General features: G+C 40.8%; 1 protein-coding gene across 6 annotated transcripts in view; it reads left to right on the top strand.

Annotated features, from left to right (window-relative positions):
- Nucleotides 1–18,221, top strand: part of agrn (agrin) — a 234,243-nt gene that overhangs the window by 160,240 nt on the left and 55,782 nt on the right. For all 6 annotated transcript variants that reach the window (XM_053240744.1, XM_053240742.1, XM_053240743.1 and 3 more), the window contains 3 exons: nucleotides 2,278–2,499; nucleotides 9,343–9,540; nucleotides 10,923–11,123. In XM_053240744.1, coding sequence (XP_053096719.1) covers nucleotides 2,278–2,499; nucleotides 9,343–9,540; nucleotides 10,923–11,123 — 621 coding nt within the window. The remainder of the gene's footprint in view (nucleotides 1–2,277; nucleotides 2,500–9,342; nucleotides 9,541–10,922; nucleotides 11,124–18,221) is intronic.

Genomic DNA, 18,221 nt, shown 5'->3' with positions numbered 1-18,221 from the left:
TTTTTTGGCATGCAAACATTTTTCGGCAACATTTAGTGCTTTTGTTGGAAAAGTAATGTTTGGAAATATAATATAATATAATATAATGTCTTTGTACTGACTCAATAATGCAGAAGTCATCAAATCTATAACAAAATTTTTACAAAAACAAATAAAGTGACTAAGACTTTTGCACAGTCCTGTATGTCTGGTCATTGCAGGCTAGATCACCGCTTAGCATCGTTTAGCCACTGACAGGACGCCAAGCCATAAGAATGTTCCAGAGTTGCACCATTTGAACATGTTAATTTAGCCGAATATCACGCCCTAATAATAAGAAGAAGTGGAAAACATTTTAGCTAATGTCAGTAAAATTCTTGATAGATCATTCAGTTGCTAGGCTACTCGGGTCTTTTTGCCACCAGGATGCACGCTCGTCTCTTTTTGCTTACAGACACTAAAGTGGTCTACTGAATTCTCGATTCTGATTGGTCATTTCTAGTTACAACTCACACAGAGGCGTTTGCGGTGGATGTTTCACATAAATGGATTTTAAAGATGTGTAATTGTTGATGTGGTGAAGTTTTTGGAAGGAGTCTCCAGTGTCAGAGTCATAAAACACTTCCTGACGTGCTGTTGTTGGGAAATAACAGCACGTCTCATTGTGTTTTACTCCTTACATAGAGGGACCTTGCTCTGTGTGGTTTGGTATTAAAGAGAGTTTTGCAGCCTTGTGCACTTCTTTTACCCTCAGCTCTAATCTGACTACAGCACTGTACTAGAGGCTTTAAAAGTGGTTAGACCCATTTTGTCTGCTGCGGCTTTTCGAAACGCTCAAGACGCAGGGGCGCGTGGGGGTCACAGACTGTCGGGAAAACTGCTTAGCAGCCTGACGCTTTTAGAGAAGAGAGTAATAAGCTGTTACAGTTCATATGTGAGACAAAGGATTGTAAAGACGGCAGGAGAGCCAGGGTTCTTTAAACTGGCATCTTTATTGACTGTTTTGGCTTTTATTTTCTTGGGAAGACAGAAGGACAGAAGGCTGCTTTGTGGCTGATTTATCAGGAAGAGGTTCTTGTATGTATAATATTGAATGCGTTGATGCATCCGTAATGAATCAGGACTCTTGCAGGGAGCAGATAGGAAGACGGCGTCTAATCCTGGAATAATTACAGTAATGTCAGCACTGCAGGCAGCTTGAGTGGAAAGCATGCACACACACACACACACACACACACACACACACATACATAACAACAGTGAAGGTAGGGCACAGCTTGCACACACATATAGGCCAATAAATGCACATACACGTCCTGCACGATGATGCAGCACAAGCAATTATGGAAACGCACCAAACGTGTACAAGCAGACAAGGCACCTACTTGTATGCAAACTGAACTATAAAGCATGAAATAAAGGCACAAACATATTCACAAAACCCCATAACCTCCATCAACGAGCAAGGTTTAAACCCAGCGTCATTGCGTTTCTTGTAGCCAGCTCTTTCATCATCTTGTATAAGTATAGGAGCATTGTTTTTCCAAGCCCGCACCCCTAACATACAAATGAGCCACTTTGTAGCTCTAATACGGTCTTGTCTCCCCTGGAGAACTTCACACGTCCACATGGGCTGCTGTTCCTTTGCTTTTTTCAATCCCCACGAAAAAAAAAGAATTGATTGGGAAATAACGAGCCAGTGATGAAAGGGTTTTTCAGCTCCACTCAGGAAGGCAGAGTGTCGTGCTGCTGGCTTATGGTTCAATTGCACTCTCTCTCTCGCTCTATCTGTCTTTCTCTCTCCTTCTCTCTCTTTATCTGTCTTTTTCTCTCTCTTCTTCTCTGCTGGTAGGTCCCTGTTCTGCTAACTGCAGTTCCTAATGAACTTACAGTGCTACTGAACTACACGCTCTGATGTTCTTATTTCACATCTGCCTCTGAATTATTAACCGAGCGCTTCCTTTTCTGGGATGTTCTGTCTCGCTCGCTCAGCGCTCCCTCCCTCTGTCCTGTTTTATCCCTCCATCACTGGGGAAGGCCTCCTGGCGAGGTTGCGGATGTTGGCTTGAATTCTGGGTGTGTGCGTGTTTGTCCACAGTAGTGGTGGTGTAAGTTAGTAAATTAAGCGAGGAATAGAAATAGCACAAAAGTAAGAACCCAAAACCAGGAAGTGGCTTATGACCTTGTGACCTCTTGCACTCTTATCCCCCTTCTTTCTTCCCTTCTCATTTTCCCCTCCTTCCGCTCATCCCTGCTTTTCTCCACCCATCATGCTAACTCCTGTCTCTCTGCACCCAGATCTGAACGTGCCAAGCCCATGTCTGAAGAAGACGTGCGAGTTCGGGAGCTCGTGCGTGGTGAAGAACGGCGAGGCCGTGTGTGAGTGCTTGGATACATGCCTCCAAGCCTCCGACCCCGTGTGTGGCAGCGATGGGCAAACCTACACCAGCCAGTGCCAGATGAATGCCATCGGTTGCACCCTGCAAAAACACATCCAGATAAAGCACAAAGGACCTTGTGGTGAGTCCGTACACACACACTCACACACACTCTCAAACTAACACACATAGGCCCGGATGACACTCTAAACCATGCAGTCCTCCTCCCAAATCCGCTCTTTAGTGACATCATCATGTGATCGAGACCTTGAGCTCATTAATCACTCAAACAAGCTACGAGCAGGAAATAATTAGAAGTAACTGGGTGCAGTGAGGTGACCAGTGAAAAAACTTAATTTTCCTCTCATAGACAAATGAAGTCCATAATCATTGTATCAATCCCTTTACCAAAGGTCACACACAGCCTATTACACCTCTCACCTCACCGTATAAAACAAAGTGTGCGCTATGAACATATTAATAATAACAAAATAATAACAAAATACACTTTAGGACTCAAACTTTATTTCAGTCTTTATTTTCCGTCATTGCTTTAAAGGAAAACAAACAAAAAAACATCATGACTTGAATATTAATATTTATAATCAATGTGCGGTTAATACTGCTTCCTACATTACCCACAATGCCTGCTGATAGGGGGAATTTACCTCCACCTAAAGAGAGCAATGCAGCATTAGTCTTTAGCCTGTCCAGCTCTCTCACCTCCTCATCTGCTCAAACAGATCAGCTTCCGAAATGTTCATGCTAACACCACCGTCAACACCATCATGCTCATCACCTCATATATCGCTAACTAGCCGAGCCGAATCTGTGCCATAACTCAACCTCTGCATCAAAGTCTGCATCTTATATAGTAGATTAGCGTTGCATTCTGTGACTTTAAGACCGGTGTTTGCTGTCTCTGCTAATTTTATGTTGGATTTCTCATTAATATGAAATGATGAGTGAAAAAAGAAGTGCTTGCTCGTTTGCTTTTAGGAGCTAAAAACGAACGAAAAAAATGCCCATCATCCTTTATGTTTGAGATCGCTAACTGTGCTAGCAGTGTCCCCCCAGTGATGTCAGAGCCACAGACAACCACTAACTTCTTATGAGTATAATAAAAGTACAGCATCAACCACCAAATAAGCACCAGAATCACTAGACACACCATAAATATTTCAATATAAATATATTTAGTGTGTGTCAGGGTGAAGCTTTCCTTTAATGCTGTCTTGCCTTGCTCTCAAACAGTGCAGGAAGAGCACACACAGAGAAATGAACGTCTAAAATGAAGCTTAAAATGAGCAACAGGACACCAAGTGGCCTTGTGGACCAAGCGGTCACACACAAACAAGGACCTCTACGCCACACGTATGCCATTTGGGTTCAGGACCTTACACTCCACTGCCTAGCACTTTCCTCCTTTCAGTCTTTTCTGGGCTGCACAAATAATCAGAGAGAGAACTATAATTTTTCTTGCTTATGACCTTTATTGAAAAGATGCACTTAAGTTAAAATTACGGAGCAACAGCCTTCAGAGCAATTGTTTGCATGAGTCGTTTTTTTTTTCTTCTTTGTAGCACAAAGCTGAATGGGCTGCACGTCCTTTCAAAGCGCTTGTTGCGCAAGTTCCCTTTTGTGTAAAAGACTTTTTGTAAATCAGCAGCACGATTTTGAATGATAAACACGTGCCAGAATGTGTGCTCTCTTCCTTCCTGTCATCTTTTTTCAGGCCAGTAAACCAGGCTAGTCATGTTAAACCTCAGAGTACAATCACTGCTCTTTAAAGATGTTATGGCATGTGTTTTCATTATTTTTTCACATTTGAATGGTTTTGGCCTGCAGTTTGTATTTGTGTGTGTGTGTGTGTGTGTGTGTGTGTGTGTGAGTAATGTTGTCACACCGTGCGTATATTAATTTGCCCCAGTAGTAAATGGCAGTTGTGTTTGGCTGTGTGTATATGTGTGTGTGTATATGCGTGTGTGTGTGTGTGTGTGTGTGTGTGTGTGTGTGCCTGGGGTCATTTGGCAGCAGTGGAGTTTATCTGACTGTGTTCTACCTACAGGGCATTGCTGCTCTTTATCCAAGTGTCGCTCCACTGCTATACATACGCCATCAGCACATAAATGACACATAGATAGTGCTATTTCTCTCCTTAGTGCCGGAGACAAGCCCAGCTTCAGGGCCTGCAGTGAGGATTAACACGCGCAAATAGGTTTGGATGGGGATGCTGTGTTTGAGACAAAGACAGACAGAAAGAGAAAGAGGAAACGAGAGAGGCTTTTCTGATTTGCACCGAGTGTGAATCCATGTATCAGCTGTTCAATCCAGATTCATTCTGCAATCCAAAACCAGAATTTTCCCAGTTTATTTTTGCAAAACAAAGATGGATTGTTTCGTAGAAAACAAGCATTCAAATCCTGAATTCTTCGCTTTTTCTCATTTTCCATTTCTCATTTTCCATTCGTAAAACAGTACAATGGGAAATACGAAAAACGAGGCACCTTTTGTGGTCCGTATAAATAACCATTCATGATTTTTTTTTTATTTTTTATTTCTTTTATTGACTCGAAAATAGAATGACCAAATGTTATGGTCCATGTAGGGAAATTAGCATTTCGGTCATTCTATTTTAGTAAAAGAAAATAAAAAATAAATCATAAATGGTTATTTGATAGTGGTTTCAAAAGCTAGTTTTCACTTTTATTATCAGAATTTGTGAATCAGTTTACATGTGCGACTCACTGAGCAGTGTGGAGCGGTGCACTTTTGACCAACGCCACATGAAAATCCTAGTCATTTTTCATTCGCATGAAATCACGTGGTCCTGCATGTTTACGGCAAAATAGTATAGACATCATACAACACACACGGCTTTTTTAAACTCTGTGAGATGAGAATTTGAACAGGGAAGATGTGGGGGAAATTTTTTTTATTTAATTTACCTCATTTATGGACACTGCCATTTCTGTCGTCCTCATGTCCTTACTTCTGGGTCAAAACAGATGAATTGTCAAAATATAAACTTAAAATTCAGTCTACTATCGGTGTAACAATCAGACGATTCAGGTCGATGTATCGATTTAAAAAGGCAATGAATGAAATGAATGGAGGCAACAATCATAAACCGAATATGATAGATTGTAGTTGATTAGAAATCATTTATTATTGAGAAAGGACAGACAACTTGTGTGTAAAAAAGAATTCATATTTTTAAACTGATATGTAGCTAAGCTTACAGCAAGCTATTAACTTACAGTAGTCCTTCTTAGATTCAAAATAAAGCTAGTTGAATATCAATCTGAAGCTACTAATACCAATCAAAATCATATAATATCACGGCAGATTTAGTGGTATCGTCAAATATTGAATCGTTGCCTTAAGAATTAAATCATGTCATGTCATATCATGTGGAAGCCTAAGGTTTACACCTCTGCTATATATTCCAATAGTCTAAAACATCATATTCAGGGTCTAGATTGTCCACTAAAATAGAAGAAAATGCTGTTTTTTTGGACATTTATAGCAAAGGCAATAAGTGGCTAAATTCAGAAAGCAAATTGTTTTTCATATCCCCTTTTCTTATTTCAAAACTGATATGAATTGAATGGATGATACACAGATTAGTGTGGCTTGTATGTTCATTATGTGAAACCTGTATGTATGTTGTTTTCATGTGAAACCGGAAAAGTGTGAGCGCACAGAAGAAATAGCAGCCTAGATTTTAAAAAATGAGGGTAGGAGAAAAGAGAAATATTTGAGCTCTGCAAATACAATTTGGAATACAAGCCTGTGGGAGGCGGGTTCCCATGTAGTATTCTAGGGAGTAATAAATAGTCTTTATTAAGGAAAAAAAAACACGCACACACAAACACACACACACACACACACACACACATATTGGTAATGTCAGTAAGCAGTGCTATTGATGGCATTGACTCACCACTGAAGCAGGCGTCAGCGGAACAGGGCAATAAAGAGGGGCCCCAAACAACTAAGCCAGCCCTGGCTCACGTGCTTTTTCTGGCCTGTTTACAGCTCTTCAGCACAAGTGCACTCTGTTATTATCTCCATTAATTATCCCTCCACATTCAGACCACAGCTTCAGCCTTACACACACATCAGGCCCCAGCCATGCATATTCTTAGCTGTGTTCCCTTGACCATTTTTATGGATTTGTTATTTGTGTGTGTGTGTGTGTGTGTGTGTATGCATATCATCGTAATTCCATGTTATTTTGTTTACCTGGATAAACCAGCACTATAAATGTTCTTATCTTTACAGCTCAGGAGCTGTCTAATAGTGATACGAGGAACATTTTTTTATGGTGCATAATGTCTTGTGAGCAGCAGCTGACCTTGCGTAGCAGGTTTGAAGAAGTACTCACAGAAAAGCAGAAATCTGCTCCATATTTATTTATATCCAGCTTGATGAGAGAAGATATGTATAGATATATGGCATAGTGATTCACCAGGTGATGAAAATTGGACCTGTTTGTTGAGGAATATAGGTTTCCTGCAAGCTATAGAGCAGAGGTAGAATTGCAAGGAGGGGTGGAGGTGGTGTGTATGAGGGGTGGGATGGAAAAAAAACAACAAAAGACTGTATCAGACCTGCCAACCTTTATGCTTTTTTTCCATAGTAGCTTCTCATTTTAACATTGGAGTAAGCTAGAAACTAAAAATATGCCAAAATAGTCGAATAAAATGGAAGATGAGCCAATGGACATTTGCGAAGGTGTTTTAAACTCTCTCGTATTAACTGACACACTTTGGAAGCCGCATCCCCTTCTTCCATCTCAGCTTCTCAATGTTTTAGCCTGTGTTTGCAGTGTATGAATAATACTCTGATGTGGCACGCTCGCTTTCTGTCAAGGTATATGGAGAGTTTTGAGTTCACTGAAACCTTCAGCCAAAAATGGTTCAAAAATGGTTCTTTTTTTACCAAGATTTTGCGCCGGTCAGCTCTCAGACGTGTCCAAACAACATAGCAACAATAATAAGAATAATAATGCAAGACTGGGCATTATTCTTTTTCAGGGTTGTCGGGTCTGCTGTGTTATAAAACTCTTTTTTTTTATGTGGCTCTATTTTAGTTTGAATATGTCTACCATAGAGAGATGGAGTTAAAAAAAAACAAGGCAGGGAGAATAATCATTGAGTACTGGAGAGAAGGAGAGAGTGAGATGGAGACCAGAGGTAAATAAAAAGGAAGAGGATGATGGAGCACACTAATAGAGCAAGGGCTGAGCCCCATGGGATTTTCCTAACCATTCACAACCAACTGCTGTTGTTAAAAAATGTCCTTACTGTGTCTCCCCTGACCACCAAGGCTACTTAGCAGCTGGTCTCTTAAGAGCAGGGCAGCAGAGGTTGGAGGCTCCGTTCCCTCAATATGTCAGGATGGAAACTGGATTCCTGGTGCTGTTGGACAGGCAGAAGACCCTTTTAGTGGTTTAGTAACAGGTGGAGCCATGAGCAGGACATGGGGGCTAATACAGGAGGATGCTGTGGTTTATATGAAGCTCATGGAGGAACATGATCCATTCATGGATGACCACATAGCCATTGTGGGGTGGAGCCTAATAATGTGGCTAGATCACATGCCCTGGAATTGTCTTGTCTTCCCACCAGATGTTGTGATTAAAAATCCAAGTGTGGAAGTTCTCTAGAGGTCATGAGGGGTTGACATTATTTACAATGAGGGTACCGTTTTACTCAGTCTTTGTTTCTGTGAGAGTCTTTAACCAGACTAAACTGAACTTTTGATGGGATTTTTATTAGAGTATGTAGCTGAAAGGTGAGCACTGGTTTTTAAATCCCACTCCAAATCCCAGTCTCTAAGAAATTCCCTAACTCCTGCAGGATCTTTTGATCAACCCCTCCCACCATTATTTCTCTTTGTTCCTCTTTGTTTTCTATTCTATTTCCCAAAGTTAAACCACTATGACCTTGTCCAGGATACTGTCTAGTAGAAAAGCAAAACAGTTCTATATAGCATGAATCAACAACTTGTGGCGCACTATATAGATATACTATGTAGTACAGTCATATTAGATAGATTACACAACCCTAGTGTTTAGCTAAAGTGACAGTGGTGGTTACTGATGGGAAGGACATGAGTTCAAATCCCAGCACTGATGAGCCCTTGAGCAAGACGCTTATCCTCAACTGCTCAGTTCTTTACTTTCTCAATCAGCTTGTGACAATTTGACCAATCAGTGGTCTAGCTCAGACATTTTATATATATATATATATATATATATATATATATATATATATATATATATATATATATATATATATAAAATACAGCAAGCTGGAGAACTGTGCTTCAGGTACCCAAAATAGAACAGTATCAAATTCACCACAAGTTACAGTATGGGTCACTTGTAAATGAAAATTATGTCATGGATTTATTACTGTAACCTGCCATACTACACTGTGTGGTGAAAAGGGCTATCTGTGGAAAAGCTCTGGTGCTCAGAGTGGTTCCCTTTATTAAAGCCTAATAAACAGGTTGATGCAAGCATTGGGCAAGATTTATGCATGAGTGCCTCTCTCAATTAGCACTAAATCAGCAGCTGTTGAATCGCTAATTGAATCCTCCAGGTTGTAACTGTCATTGGCCCACGCTTATTGCCTCCCGGTCGCAATCACATTTTATTTTGCTGATTAATTGAGCTCTAGGACACCATAGCTCAGGATCCAATGTGTCGCCACTCAGTGGTTTGAGAAAGTCAAGCAGCTGAGGCGATTAAAGAAAACAGGCAGATACCTTATAAGACACCTTTCCATATGACCAGGCTGGAAATGGTGTGATAGGTTCCTGTCAGTGTGGAAGAGGCAGTGAAGCGGAAAGAAGCAAATCTACGGCACTCAGCCTAAACCAAGTCAATAAAGCAGTCCGGCTGCCAAGTCTGAACCAAGATGGATCTTCTCACTGATCTTCTCTCCACTAACATCCCTCTTCTCTTTCACAGATAAGGCCTGCACAAACTGCTCGTTCGGTGCTATCTGTGACGAGCAGACCCGCCGCTGCGTGTGCCCGAAGGAGTGTGTGGTCTCCAAGCAGCCCGTGTGTGGCAGCGACGGCACCACTTACATGAACGAGTGCGAGCTGCACGTACGCGCCTGTACCCAGCAGCTAGACCTCCATGTGGTGGCGCAGGGAGAATGCAGTGAGTACTTACCGCTAAACCGCTCCGCCGCTCTTCATCTCTCATCACACACTCACTTACCCAAAGAAAACTGACCTTCATAACCATGCAGAACGCATGATGATCAAGACACAGTATATAACACTAATGGCTCTATATTTATGCAGATGCAAGTGTAAAATTAGACGTATAACTTTGACTCTTGCCTAGTTCTAATGTCGTCAGGAGTGAACACACTTCCACTGATTGGTAAAGCAGTACAACAAGGAGTCTAACGTTCAAACTCTGCCGGCACAGTGCTGATTTGTCCTGAGAGGCTATTTCCTGTCTTTCAGGACTCCCTACTTCAATATAAATAGAATATTTCACCCATCCTAATTAAATACAAGTGACTTATCGTATCTGTGACAAATACGACCAACTCAGTTGTGGCTACTAAATGTGAATCAGATGCTGGAAGTGTCATTATGCATGGAATAACATTAAAAAAAATGAATCAATAAAACTTTTAATGAAACAAATTAAATTCCAGGCTCTGAAATTATTTGCTATTACAGATATGAAAGGACACAGAAATAAATTGATATTACTGTCACACACATTTTCCCTCTCAGTGCATGGCTCCCGGCTCACTTGTTTAGTTCTTAATGTGCGTTTGTTTATGTTTTAACATGTTCCTTTGCTTTGGTTTTAGTCCTGTCTCCGCCCCTGGCATTTTACTAGTTAATTACTCTAATGTGTTCAGCTGTTCTGTGTTTCACTTTAATTATTTTGTCTATGCTGCTATTTTTTGTTTCACCGCGAAGTCTTGTCGATTATAATCATGCGTTTCTGAAAGGTGTTTTCTATTTGTAATTTCTGGGTTTCCTTATTGGTCCTGCCTTATCATTTTGTTTATAGATGTTTATTGACCTCCGCTTTGAACCATGGCGATGAGTTTACTCACTTGCATCCTACCCCGCACGTTACAATAACAAACAGCCACCCGTTTTTTTTTTTCTCTTTCTAAAATATTGATATGCTCTGTAAAGGAAATCTTATGGTGCTCTATATGACTACAATGAGAGGAACTGATTTGATTGGCTATCACCTAACCACACCTGTTGATGTTGTATTAACCACAAAAATGGAGAGAATTAATCTACCACACCCACACATTCCAGCACCCTGATTTTAAGCCACATTTTTTTACACTTGCATTATAATCACAAAAATAGAGCCCTGTTATTCATACCATCACGTATCTTTCATTTGTGAACGCACACATTAGTTATTTGTGGTTACTTGCTGATGGAAACATGTGGACGTCTGCTGTGGAATGAGTCATAGAGGGTGAATGTGACTGAGACTGTTTGTTTATATATTGTGCTTGTATGGTTGTGTTTATGTGTGTGTGTTAACAGAGACCTGTGGCAGCACTGTGTGTAGTTGGGGTGCCCGCTGCGTCCAGAATAAGTGTGAGTGCCCTCAGTGTGTGGGTCAGCCCACTGCACAGGTATGCGGCACTGACGGCATCACCTACGCCAATGAGTGTGAACTGCGCTCGGCGTCCTGTAGGCAGAAGAAGAACATAGAAGTGGCGAGGCCTGGAAGCTGTGACGAAGGTACGCTACTTATTTATACACACATCACTGTGTCCCTGTGTGTCAGTGGTTGCTGGAGTGCATCAGTGGCAGTAGGCTTCAGTGAAACTAATCTGTGGAGAAAGAGGGCAGACAAGCGCAGACAAAAGTTGAGGCGAAAATTCCCCATTATTGTTGACTCTTTTCACAGCTGGCGTGGTGTGTTACCCGAGGCATGTCTGGATGAGCTCCTCCTTAACTCCAAGCTTGTTGCAGTCATTTAGGCAACTCATCAGCACAGATTGACCTTTCCTATGTGCAGCATTGACTTTCTCTATCTGTCTTTCTTTCTGTCATCCTTAACAACCCACAGACGAGCAACCATCGCATGTTTTCTCCTCTCTTCTTTCCTGCTGTCTCGTCACTCTATTGTGTTGTCTCCCTGAAGGCTGTAGAGACGTTGCTTTTGGAGAAGTCAGGCCTGTATAATAGGCTTTTCCCAGAGGCCATGGTTTAGATGCTTTCAGCTTTCTGCTTTTGCTCTCGTCATATGACCGTGCTACAGCTAAGAAACTGTTCTGGCTCCAGACTGTCCGCCTTTGTGTAGGAACAATAGTGATGGGCTACGGGGATGAGAGGAGGAAGAAAGGAGTTACTTTATCTAGGAGGGCCATATTCAGTGTTGACCTATAGCGTTCTCAGATTCTCCTGTGTTTGGGGGATTGGGATGCTGTTTGTGTTCCATATGTGTGTAAAGTTAAAAGACATTTTAAACATAGGTAAGGAGTCCTTCACAACAACATATGTGTGTGTTTCAAAAAAAAATAACTTTACACTGTCATAAAATCTATCTACATCGCTTAGAAAGCAGCATTTCGGATTGTCCCAGTCCACTATAAATACTATAAATCCTTCAAAAACAAATCTTGTGTAACATCTCATGCTTGAAACATCCTTTTCCATGATTCATCCACTGTAGTTTATGACCCAACCCTGTTCCCTGAACATATTCAATCTTATGAAATATTCTGAAAATTCCACAAGTCACATGATCAAGTTGCATCATGTGAAGAAGAAAATGAAGTTCTCTCATTTTTTTTCTCTCTTTTCATTTATATTGTGATCATGAGTTCTGTTCAACCCTGTTACACAAATTAAAAATTGAAAGTAAACTATTTTTTTCTCAAAATAATACATTTTTAAGCAAATCATTAGCAACCTTGATGCCCTCATGCTTTTTGAATGGCTGCTAGCGAACCATATTTTGTGTGCTAAGAAATAACTTTTATTTTTTTAAGAGTTACCAAGGATAAATCTCACCGCAATCGTGGAATCGCACTTTTATTTGATGGCCCGTCTGAATCCAAGGTAATGGATTCTTCCTGGATGTCAACAGTAGAAAATATTTTCTTATTAGAGCAAACGGCGTCAGGAGTGCAGTGATTTTTCCCCCCACCCCCATTTATTTATGTTCATTAGTTACAGAAAAGAAATGGGAGTGCTCCCTCACTCTTTTACTTTGTGGTAATGAAAAATGACGGTGTTCCCGGCATTTGGCCACGGTGGGAAATTTATCACCTGTTTAATTTCACACTCCGCTAAGCTTAAGCTTAGCCTCTTTGTAGACACTGACAAAGTGGCGGGTGAGAGCAGTGCATCACCTCCGAGCTCCCTCCCCTTTTTAATAGAATACACGTTTGCTAAATAGGATTATGCGTTGCAAATATTGAGGCGATACACCTGAATAGGGTGAAGCATCAGTAAGAGAACCACAGGGCAAGAGCTGGAGATAAGGTTGTGTAGGAGAGGGGGAGAGATTGAGAAGAGAGGGCTGGCACGTGATCATTCATCCTACACAAATATCTTGTCTTTAGACACCGCACTGTTGCCATGCTGGATGGTGCGCTATTGTCGATCAGTCTTTATGTCGGTTGAGTTTTATTTGCTCTAACATCCTGTCCAACCCCTTATTGCGCCGCAAGTGACAAATGACCAACAAACAATAGGTAAACAACCTCCAGGCACATAAGTTGTGAAGGCCAGGCTGTGCTTTAGCTACATGTGATGGATGTGTATCTTGACTTCCTCACAGAGAGAACCTGCTTGCATGCATTTACAAGGTTCTAACGCGGAGGATTTCTTACTACCGCCAAGCTGACACGTAAATGTGAAGGTCACTAAACCACTACCTTTCTCTGCTTCTTTATTTCTGGCTGAGTGTTTATTTGTTTATTAGTTCCTCTTAATGGAAATCCCCTGGCTAAATGGACCCTCGTTAGGACATGATGGAGTGAACGAGAAGAGGAAAGACTTTTGAGAGTAGCTGAGGCAGACAACTCTGGATTATGGAGTTGCTAATAGAAAGGTTCATCTGCAGTCACATCAAAGTGGAAAAACTAATTAGTGCCCTGCTTACCACTACCCTTCCAGACTTTTTATTTATGCATTATATATGTGTTATTTTTTTGTCCTAATGCATGAGCAGAATACGCCTGCACAAGCACCCTTCCTCTGAGGCTGCTTTAACACTAGGCTTTTTTTTTTTTTTGCTTTTTACTCAGCCGCCAGAACATGGTTTACATGCAATGTGGGTGGAATGCTCAAAAGTGCAACTTTTCAGAAAAGTGCCAAGTGACGTCAAGCTTTTTTTTCCAAATGCAAGACCAATCAGGTTGCAGATTAGGGGGCAGGCAAGAAAAAAAACGTCATGGAGGACATAGTGCCGCTAGCGAGTATGTCAGGTGGTCTGGGAAAACATGTTGGACGTGGTTCTGGAAAACAGCCAAAAATCTGGTTCTGACCAAAGGTTTTCTTCCTATAACATACTTTGACATTTCTTCTTTAAGAAACTTTAAATATATTTTACCAAAAACAACTTGGAATTGTTTTTATTTAGGCTACTTTCTAACCTTGCTTTGACTGTCTGCCAGGCAATGAGCCAGTTTAACAAACGCAGTGGTAAAAACAGTCAGTCTAAAACCTCGCTAGCTAAGACTGCTCTTCCTCACACAGTAAATACCACACTTTTATCATGTTGTTGGATAGCTACTTGTCATAGTGAAACACACGTGAGCCTAATCAACTCAGTTTGTAATCAGATACTGGCTGTCAGAATGTCCGTGATGCTTCTGCGTCATCGCACTATCATCAAAACAGAGAAGAGCACTTACACACTCTGTACAGATGACAGCAGACCAAGGTTTAAAATGTTTACATGAACTAATGCAAAGACGTTAAAGACGTGTTTAAATGATCAGCTGAGTGAAAAGACGACAATGAGGTTTGTGTTTAAATGCCGTGAGGAAGAGACACAAACTAATGAGGATGATGTTGATTATCAGATTGAGAACGCATTTCAGATTGTAAATGTCCAGTTCTTTCAAATTTGACAGTAATGTTGTTTTTTTCCAAATGTAGATTAGGTTATGAATCTATAGGTAGTTCGGGCCTCTTTTTGAGTGGAATTGGAATGAAATGTGTAAATGTGATTTTCTCACTTTTCACTTTTACTTCTGGTTGAGAAACATTCAAAAGGGAACCATTTCAGTTCAGAAAAACGTGTCATTTTCAGTACTATATTAGTAGGAAATGTCAAAATTTGGTCGTATGAAGAGTTTTTTCACACATATAGGATATTTACGACAAAGATATTTCACTGCGGAATGTAAGGTCTTCTCTGAGCATAGTTAGGATAGATATAGCTAACCCTATCTATGTGCATGGTGGCTTAGTGGTTAGCATGTCTGCCTCACCCCTCTGCGGTTGGGGGTTCGAATCTTTGCTTTGGGGGTTCCTTCAGGGTACTCTGGTTTCCTCCCCCCAGTCCAAAAAAGATGTGTTGTAGGCCGATTGGCATTTCCAAATTGTCCATAGTGTGTGACTGTGCCCAATGATGGGTTGACACCCCATCCTGAGTCCCTTGGGATAGGCTCCAGACTCCCCTGCAACCCTGGGTAGGATAAGTGGTACAGAAAATGGATAGATGGGTCTAATCTCTGTCAGTTAATAAATCTAGATAGAGGAGCTAGCTAATTGGTTAATACAATCATAACACAGAATGGCACTGTTATGGTTATAGAGTGTGTGCCCTAAAGTCAGCTCTTTAAATAAAGCGTGAAAGCAACATTAAATGGCTTGGGCTTTAGGGTGCCTCTGAAGAGACTTCTGTACAGAAATGATTATGTCTTTGTGTAGTGGTCAGTGTTCTAAGCTAGGAAGCCTAAACAAATTTCCTGTATCAGTGTGTGATTAGGACCCATGACGGCTCCTGCAGTCCAGCCCTGCTGTACAACACATGCACTCTTTAATCAGAGCCAAAGTATTCACAGCATGAACTGCTGTCAGTGTGTTGGGACCATTAAAATCATCGCTGATTTATTATTCTTTTGGCAACAAACAGTTCATAATGCTTCGATTTATCAGTGCATTTCCACATTTTTTGCTTGTTTGTCTTTATCTAACAAAATTCTTCCTAAATCTACAAAACTGCCTAATTAGATTAGGCACATGCTAACAGCGATCACGCTCTGTAGCTGAAGCGTGATGCATGTGACGAGAGACTTATTTGCTCGGTGTATCTGGGTGAGCAGATTGTTGGGGATGAGTGCTTTCGTTGGTTTTACATCTGGGATAATAAACTCAATGCACTTCCATCTTTTTTTTTTTTTCTGAATTCAGCCTCACTGTGATCTCCTCTATAATCTATTTAAAATGCTTTATGTTGAGTAGCAGTTCCACCAGCACTGTATTGATCCCCTTCACTCCGAGTGAGCTCGCCTCTTCTAACAAACAAATGAGTGTTAGGAACCAACTACAGCCTCCTACAACCTTTTAAACTCCGTATATAAGAGCCTCACTCAAGTTCGAAATGAATTGCAGGGATGTAGGTGTTTAACCTGAAATAGCAGCATGTTTAGAATTTCAAAAAGAAGCACCTCTTTTCCCAGATTTCCTCAACAGCTGTCCACTGGCCATAACATTAATGTGTGATGATAGAGTCAATGGTGTAATATGTCATCTGAGCTTACGTAGTTGGCTAATGAGCAGTCGTTTTCATTAAATACAACTGAAAAATGTGCTTTTACGAGACACCTCAAATCAGGCTCGTTTGGAGGGCGCTCTTGGGACGTCTTACTTTCCTTATGGTAATCTTCCATTTTGATGGAGAGCATGTACAGTATGTAGATTTGCCCTTCAAGCTTTCAAGCTCTCTGAGCTCAGGCTGATGCTAATTACAACTAATACAATCCTTTCATCGGGATATTAAACCCGTGAATCAGACCTTCCCATTGATTTCCTGTGGAGTCAGAGAGTGTGCTCATATTTCCCAATTAGTCTCTGTATTGGAAGTGGAAGTCTGCTTTGAATGGGAATTTTTAATACTTTGTATTATTCACTATTTAAGATTCCAGAAAAAGTCAGAGAGCGTTTTGAAGACAAAATGGTCCATTTTGGAGGAATTTGCCAACTTTTTTTTTGGTAGGACTGTGGGGTCACTACAATGTTGCTATATTTATAACGTATGTGTAATTTCATTTCAGGTAACATGGTTGCAGTTGCGAAAACTGAGCAAAATATTTCAGTGGACCAAATCAAGTACTTGAAAAAAAATACCACAGCAGATACCGTAGCTGTATGTCAGCGACTCTGGTTTTCTAGACATTAACATCTCTTGTAGCTTAAATGCATTTATGTAAATTAGTTAGCTGAACACAGCTTATAGGCCCAGAGACTAGCTACAGGGCTAGACACATCAGTTTAAAAAGAGGAGAGTTTCCATAAATTTGCATTTAATTTACCCTCTCGGGTGACGACGTGGATTGTTTAAAAAAAAAAAAAACTCGACACTGAAAACAGAATGCGTAAAGAGTAATGGATGGAGAAATATGCTTATTCCCCTTGTGTCAAATTAACAACAGATTTCTCATTCAGGATCGATGGCGTTATTCAAAGTAGTAACATGAATCGCTTCAGGTTGGTTTATTTATAGCCGTGAACTAATTGTTAGGTAATTGTTGTCATGTTAGTTGCTTTTCCAGACTATAGGTTATGTTTGACAATACTGGCTATAATGGAAGGCTGTAGACAAAAACACAAATCAGTCACATAGCATATTTATCTCTCAGTCACTCTTTCATTTCCAGACACAGCAAGTCCTTGAATAAGTGACATTGTGAATTGTCAGTCATGCCTACGCAGACATTCAATTTCGGATCACACGGGAGGGCATTTGCTGTACCGAGTAATTTGCGTCTGCCCTGGGCTGTTGTGCTTCTGCACCGGATGCTTTAGTCTCTCCTTTCCTCATGGCCCTTTCCTCTCTCTTCATCATCAGTTTCAGCTCTTTATTTGTATATTCCAGTTTGAATTGGTACAGCTCTGGGACATTTTAAATGTAATGGACGTCTTCTTTCACTTCCATTTTTCCCAATAAAGAGGTGAAATGTAAATAAATTTAAACTGTAAATGACTTATTGTGTGTGTGGTCTGGATCTAGCTGCAGGCTATAGCGATGACACAAGAGCCAGTTGTGGTTTGGAGGCGGGGCTTGAGTAAGAACACAACTCACAGTGACAGTTATAGATGGAACTAACTAGGGTATTGATGTCCCCTAGATAGCTGAACAGCTGAGTCACTTGCAGTCTTCAAATGATGTCTAAAGACTTATTTCTTCCTGAAGTACTTAAATTAGCACTTTAATTAAAAAATTGTGTTGTCTGTGTCCCTTTTTTTACTATATTACCTCCCCAAGAGTTTTTCTTAGTCCGGGACCTAGTGAACCAGTATCAGGATGTATTTATTGATAGAGTTCAAATCACTTCACATTTTTATATCATTTTTCAATATTGAACCTAAGAAAACATGCATTTTAACCAATCATAAGCAACATTTGAGACCTAATTTTTACCAATTTTTTTTTTTCTGACAATGGCGGCATTTTACCTCTACTAGCTCCTCCACAGGGATACCCAGGCGCTCCCAGTCCAAAAAGAGAGATAGAATCTCTCCATTTAGTCCTTGGTCTGCCCCGGGGTCTTCTCCCCTTGGAGGAGCTGGAAGAGGTGGCTAGGGAGAAGGAGGTCTGGGCATCTCTGCTTAGACTGCTGCCCCCACGACCCGGACCCAGATGGATGGATGGAT

The sequence above is a fragment of the Pangasianodon hypophthalmus genome, chromosome 16, assembly GCF_027358585.1.
Source record: "Pangasianodon hypophthalmus isolate fPanHyp1 chromosome 16, fPanHyp1.pri, whole genome shotgun sequence".
NCBI lineage: Eukaryota > Metazoa > Chordata > Actinopteri > Siluriformes > Pangasiidae > Pangasianodon > Pangasianodon hypophthalmus.
The sequence above is the reverse complement of the archived record's forward strand: the minus strand, read 5'-3'. Positions and strand labels throughout refer to the sequence as shown.